Source organism: Hyperoodon ampullatus, assembly GCF_949752795.1.
Source record: "Hyperoodon ampullatus genome assembly, chromosome: 1".
NCBI lineage: Eukaryota > Metazoa > Chordata > Mammalia > Artiodactyla > Ziphiidae > Hyperoodon > Hyperoodon ampullatus.
The window spans coordinates 161,867,122-161,874,042 of record NC_136914.1 but is presented as its reverse complement, the minus strand read 5'-3'; the positions used below and the strand labels follow the sequence as shown (position 1 = coordinate 161,874,042).

Here is a 6,921-nt window from a genome sequence, read left to right as displayed (position 1 = left end):
CCTCTCCTTCAGGCAGCCCCCGGAGCTGCGCTCGCCCGCTCGCCCCCTCTGCGCAGCCCCCGCCCATTCCCTCCTTCCCCTCCTGCTCCTCCTCCTCTTCCCGCGCCGCCTCCAGTCTCCCGCGTGGAGCGCGCCTCGGTGGCCCCCGCGCCGCGAGCTCCAGCGTTCCAGGGCGGGCGCGAGCGAGGGGCGCGGCAGAAGAGCTAGCGTGGCCAGGGAGCGGCGGGCGAGGCGGGAGAGCGCCTCCAGGGGGACGCCCGGGAGGAGGGGGCGCGGTTCCCGCCGCAGAGCGGCGCTCGGCCCCCTCCGGCTCGGCGCGCGGCTGCAGCCTGGGCTGGGCGCTCGCAGCACATTCCGCACCCACACCACGGCGGCCGGGCATGTAGTAGCGGCAGCTGCGGCAGCCGCCGCGGCGGAATATGGGCGGGAACCACTCCCACAAGCCCCCGGTGTTTGACGAGAATGAGGAAGGTAAGAGGGCGAGGGGCGCCTGCCCCGCGCTGCCCCCTCGGGCATCGGCCGGGTATCCCTCCTTCCAGCACCCTTGGCTGAGCGTCGGCTGTGTGCCCGGCCCGTGCCGGGCTAGGGGCTACTACAGAGGCAACAACTCCTCGCGTCGGTGCCCCTTAGGGGCCGGGACGGTGCCGAGCGCGAGCCCGGGCGGGGGATTCCGAGAGGAGAGTGAACCAGAAGGCTTCACTTGGGGGAGCAGGAGGGATGAGTTGACTTCGGAGGCGAGTCTGGATGTTGTTTGGGCTCCGGGGAAGCCGAGGTCTCCTTTAGAGCCCGAGGCTGAAGGAAGCGTTGTGTGTGTGTGTGTGTGTACTACGCATTTGGTCTTGTGCACGGGCAGGTTCCAGGCTGCCCTCCTCATTCGCCCAGGACAGCTTAGGGAAACTTTTCTTGATTCAACTCTGTGTCTGGGCGGAAGGCGTCCCGCTGTTGGCAGCCTCCCAGGTGGAGGAGTGGTGTAGGCTGTCCAACCTCATCTAAACTCCAGAACTGGGTTCTTGTGGCTCAGATCGGTAGAGCTTCGTATTTGGAATAGCAGAAACCCTTTTCCAGCGCTGTGTGTCTGTGGGCAACTTCCTTAACCTCTCTGAAACCTTTGTTTCACCTAGGAGAAGAGACTTACGATAACCGCTTACTACCTTAGGGGGTCATTTGAAGCTTAACCACTGGTAATTCATGTGAGAAGTGCCTTGTAAATATAATAAGTTACAGAGCTCTGCACAGTGTTGTTTATGTGTTAACTGTGCCTCTAAAAGCTCGGTTTCCTATTGCACTGGTTTCTCCAGTCTCCACTGTGCCCCCAAATGAGAGCCAGGTCTACTGAGCATAGTCCACGTGCCAGCCAGTGTTCTAGGACTTTACATGTGCTCACTCAGGCCTCATGGCAACCGTATGAAGTGGGTACTTTTGTTGTTCCATTTTACAGTTGAAGAAAGAGATGTGTCCTAGTCAAAGCTGGCTTTGAGGCTGGACAGTCTGCCCTGGAGGCAGTGCTTCTTGTGCCCAGGAATAGGCTTGAGGGCATCAGTCATGATCTCTAAATCTACCAAGGCTGTGGGTGGTAGTCAAACGCTCACCCTGGCAGTCCCTCTGAAAAGAATACCTGAATACAGTCAATGTAATTGAGTCAGGCCCATTTGGTCCTTTCTTAAAGGAGTCCCTAGTCTAGTGGCACTGAGTACCATCCATGGTGATAAGGGCAGTGAGTGAGACCAGTGCAGGGGCTTGGAGACCCAAGGAAGGCTAAGCCCTTCCTGGTTGTTTAGTCTGGAGCACAGGTAGATAGGGAGCCAGGAGTGGACAGACAAGAGGTAGCCAGGTGAGTGGGGGAGGCTCTCGTGTATCCCAGGAAGCATTTGGACACCATGTAGCTGAACTCTTCCCCAGTCAAGTTCATAATGACCCTGAATTGCTCTATGAAAGCCAAAGTGATCTTGACACTTAAATCAATATTTAAATATGTGCTCTGCTAGGAACACATCCTGCGTGGGGGGGATGTGGGGCAGGCCTGTCCCTTTGGGAGAACTTCTGTCCTGTGAGGTTACATTCAGGGGTGCTCAGACCCTATGAGAAGATACACTCATTGACAGATGGAGAGGATGACTTGGGCCAAAAACTTTCTGTTCTCAATCAGTCAAAGGTTTCCTGTCTATTTTGGGGAACGGACCTATATTAGTCTGCTCAGGCTGCTATAACAAGATACCCCAGATGTGGAACTGCCTGGTGGTCCAGTGGTTAGGATTCTGCACCCTCACTGCCGAGGGCCTGGGTTCGATCCCTGGTCAGGGAACTAAACTCCCATAAGCTGCGTGACATGGCCACAAAAAAAAAAAAAGAAAAAAAAAGAAAGCATTCACAAGATACCCCAGATGCTTAAACAAAAGAATTTGTTGTTGGTGGTGGCTTAAACAACAGAAATTTATTTTCTCACTGTTATGGAGGCTGGAAGTCCAAGATCAAGGGGCCTTCAGGGTTGGTTTCTGGTGAGGGCTCTCTCCTTGGCTTGCAGACAGCCTCCTTCTCCTTGGGTCCTCACATGACCTGTGTGCTCAAGGAGATAGAGAGAGATCTCTGGTGGCTCTTCCTCTTCTTATAAGAACGCCTGTCCCACAGGGTTAGGGCCTCACCCTTATGACCTCACTGAATGCTAATTATCTCCTTAAAAGCCCTCTCTCCAAACATAGTCATGTTGGAGGCTAGAGCTTCAGCATCTGAAGTTTGGAGGGGACACATTTCGGTCCATAACAGGATCCTTTGATGAAAACCACGGACTCCTTTCCCAGAAGAAAGCACAAACTTATGCATCACTCCCAATTTTAGAGGTTCGTGGTAGTAGCCTGGGTCAAAGGTCATGCTTTAGGTAATTTTTTAGTGTCTTTCTCTTTTATTTGCAGAGTAAATTTGCTTCCCTTATATCGACAACTGTCTCTATCCTTTATCCCAGAAAATATGCTTTAAATATCTGTTGGCAAAATAGTTATATCTGGCGTAGCCAACCTTTTGATTTTCCTGCTGTTGTTCCTCATTCCAAAAGTGGTCGGGCTCAAGGTCAACTGCCTGGTTGAAATACAAGGTTAGGACTCTCCTCATTTTGCTGGCTTCCAGCTCAGTGAAACATTAACTTGTTTGATTTTGCCAGCATATGTGTCAATACCTGTGAAAGTAACACACTGTTATTTGCCGCCAATTGGTTCGCTTATTTCATAGGCATGTACTGGTCATCTTTTCTGCACGCACCCCTGTGCTGGGCAGCAGGAATATGGAGAAGACGAAGGCAACGTTCTAACCCTCAGGGAGCTCACAGAGCAGATAAACAGCCAGGACAATGTAAGAGAGCTCAGGGGACTGTGGTATCCTACAGGAGGTGCCCTAACCCTGGGGCAGAGAGGAGGGGTCAGAGAAGACTTCCTGTTAGACTGAGTCTTGCAGAAATGGTAGAAGTTCCCAGGAAGGAGAGGTTGGTAGATAGGGGAAGGGTGTTTCAGAGGGAGGGAACAGAATGTGCAAAGACAGATGGTAAAGAATAAACATGGCTCTTTGGGGAGATTGTGGGGACTTTAGTACTCCTGCAATGTGGTGTGTGAGGCTGGAAGCTACAGGAGATGAACGCTGAGTGCTGGGCTGGCCTTAAAGGGCCCAGTGGCCATGTATTTGGAATTGACCTTATGGACATATGTAGTCACGGAAGGATTTTAAGCAGGGCAGTGACATGGTCCGGTGACCGAACATGCTCTCCCAAACCAGAGTTGCTGAGTGGTTGAAGATGCAGATACCTACACAACCAGAACGAATCTGATTTGTAAATAATTTAAAGCTAAACTATAGCTGAAAATTTGCCATTGTGTAATTGTACCATAACTGTCTACATTCTGATGGCAAACACTTAACTTGCATCCAGATAATATTAAAAACTGTAACTTAGTGATGCATTGTGTGGACTCCTTTTCATACCTAATTGGGAATCATTATCACAATTCAGCCAGGGAGGTCTCAGAATCTGCATTTTACTAGAGAGTTTACAGAGGACCTCCGGAAAACTGCCCAGGGTCCCATGGCCTGTGTATGGATGAGCTCGGACTCATGAGTTAAACCCCCAGGGCTGTTTAACTCCAGAGTCTGGTACCTAACACTGTTTCCTGTGCCACCCCTGAGGACCTACAGGAAAATTCATCCCTCATAGATATGTAGGACCAGCGCAGAATGAGACTAGCACACAGATCGGGCTCTGATAGAGGTCTCTTTATGCAAACGTCTATAGGAAGATAGTAACAGTGCATCCTGACGGCACTTGATCATTTACAATAATCAGCTACCATCTTCAAAAAACATTTTGTTGAGCTGTCATATCATAATGCAAATTCTGGGAATGAAAGCAAAATCATCTCCCTTTCCAAATTCGTGTCAAAATTGTTTTTAAGTTTTTTTTCCTTTACTGTCCTAATCTGTGTCTAGACATTTTTACATAAGGGTACACTTGCCACACAAAATGATTTCTGCTTTTTCTCTTAGCATCATGTTTGAAGTAGTTTATGTTGCTATAATGTCTTCAAAATTAACATTTTAATGGACTATAATATTCCATCTGATGGAACTATTGTAACTTAAATGTTTTCTTGTTGTTAGACATGCAGGCTGTTTTCAGTGTTTCATCTTTATAAGTAAGTTGCCTGAAAATTTTATACGTAAAGCATTTTTCTTCTTTTAAGTGAATTCCTTAAAATGAGGTGCAATGAGTGAGATTACTGGATCGAAAGGATTGAATAACTTCTAGGACTCCCGAAACATGTTCTTAAATTATGTTTCCAAAAGGTTTTTTTTTTTTTTAATATCAATGTTGTATCAATTTATGGCCTGTACCCACATTTGAGGATATCAGTTTCACAACCTTGTAAACAGCTCTGGGTATTCTCATTTTAGATTGTTAGGAGTTAAAGGGACATTTAAAAAGAAATGTAACTTCTGTATTATTGTTGGGCCAGGTAACTTCACATGCAGCGTAGAACATGAAAGCATCTTCTTGGTTAACATAAATATACAACAAATATACAACAAAATTGCCTTTGTTATCTGACTAACACAGTCAGATAACAAAGGCAATTTAAAAAATCACTCCCTGAAGTTGCAATCATGCTTCACTTGGAGACAGTCTTTTGAACCTGGGGTGTCCCTGTCATTGTGATTCACAAAGTGGTTGAAATCTATTAATGGGGCAGGATTCACTTCCAACTTTGTCTCAACTTTTTTAGAACTTGGGGCAAGCTCATTTATGTTATACATTGCCTTTTCATCCTTGTACCAGTTGTGGCTTGTGCAAAAGGTGGAAACCAAACATATTCTGAGAAAGTTTGGAGTTGCTTTGAATGCACTTTGTTCTTTATATATAGAGTACGTACAGAAGTAGAGACTGGAGAGAGGCCATGTAAGGGATGTGGGCTTATGGGCTTGGTGTCCATATGTGTATCAGGCATGTGTGTGTCTAATGCAGGAGTCTAGAATGTAAAGCTTAGATTTTAAGATCTACACCTCAATTGAAAGTTCATTTTGATTTGTCTTGTACATGGGGGATTAAGAAAATTACCATAAATCAATCTGAGATGGTTAAGTAGAAATGAATTGTAGGATGCATTTATACCTTTCAACCCTCCTAGAAAATAAATACGGACTTCATAAGGATAAACCATGTATTAATCATCTCTATAAAGTCAGACATAAGTATACACACTAATGGATTTCATTGGCTATAACGCACACACTTTCCCATGTTTTAACATTTCTGAAATTGGGATGTGCTTTATGATCACTGCTGGTCATGGTGGTACTTGTGATGTAATTTCATTGTTTGTACATGGTCACAGTTGTTCATACTAACATCATATATGAAAGGTCTAAAGGAACTCTTTTAAGGGACGCAAAAGAATCACATCGTAGATTAATTGGCAGCATTTCTTCCTTCTTGGTGGCACATAAAGTAATAGTGCATTTAATGTGGGTGGCACCTGAAAGTAGATGGAATAGAGCATGCCAACCTCCTTCAGCTGCAAGTGACAGAAAAGCAGCATGAGTTCCTTTAAAGGGAATTAATTGGCTCTGGCCACTTCTCATCACTTCCATTCTGGTCCAAGCCAGCGTCACCTCTCTTGCTTAGGTTGTTACAATAACTTCCTTAACTGGTCTGCTTACTTTTACCCTTCCCCTCTTCAGTGGCACCTCCATGCAGCAGCCAGAGTGATCCTGTTAACATGGGCATCATTTTTTTTTTTTTTTTTTTAATGCGGTACGCGGGCCTCTCACTGTTGTGGCCTCTCCCATTGCGGAGCACAGGCTCCGGGAGCGCAGGCTCAGCGGCCATGGCTCACGGGCCCAGCCACTCCGCGGCATGTGGGATCTTCCCGGACCGGGGCTCGAACCTGCGTCCCCTGCATCAGCAGGCGGACTCTCAACCACTGCGCCACCAGGGAAGCCCAACATGGGCATCATTTTTTGTGCATTGGTCTCCTCCTAAGTAGTTACAAGCTCCTTAAAGTAGGGATGTGGTGTGATTGATTCACTGCTGTGTCCCCAGGCCCTAAAACACCTGGAACATAATAGATGCTCAATAAATTTTTGATGGACAAATCAATAAATGAATGAATGGAGGTGTAAGTCTCATCAGCTGTGGCTGGAACCAAGTTCCTGAATACTATCATGAGAAATCTTCCTCCTTGGATTCTCTCCTCTGTGTGTCTCCAAGCAGGCTCTCTCCTCATGAGGCCCTTACCACCCCCAGGCTCACAGCCTCACAATTCCAAGTGTGCAAAAGGGAGTGTCTTTTTCACCGTCGTTGCAGAGAACATCCCAGGATTAGTTCCGATGGGTTCTCATGAGGTCTTGGGCCATTCCTGCACCAATGGCTGTGACCAGGGAGACTGA

At 47.3% G+C, this 6,921-nt stretch overlaps 1 protein-coding gene across 2 annotated transcripts in view; it reads left to right on the top strand.

Annotated features, from left to right (window-relative positions):
- Window positions 1-368: 368 nt before the first annotated feature.
- The window catches only part of STK32B (serine/threonine kinase 32B), a gene marked incomplete at its 3' end in the record, with an annotated part of 359,900 nt that continues 353,347 nt past the window's right edge, over window positions 369-6,921 (top strand). For both annotated transcript variants that reach the window (XM_079701554.1, XM_079701553.1), the window contains exon 1: window positions 369-471. In XM_079701554.1, coding sequence (XP_079557680.1) covers window positions 420-471 — 52 coding nt within the window. In that variant the 5' untranslated portion in view covers window positions 369-419. The remainder of the gene's footprint in view (window positions 472-6,921) is intronic.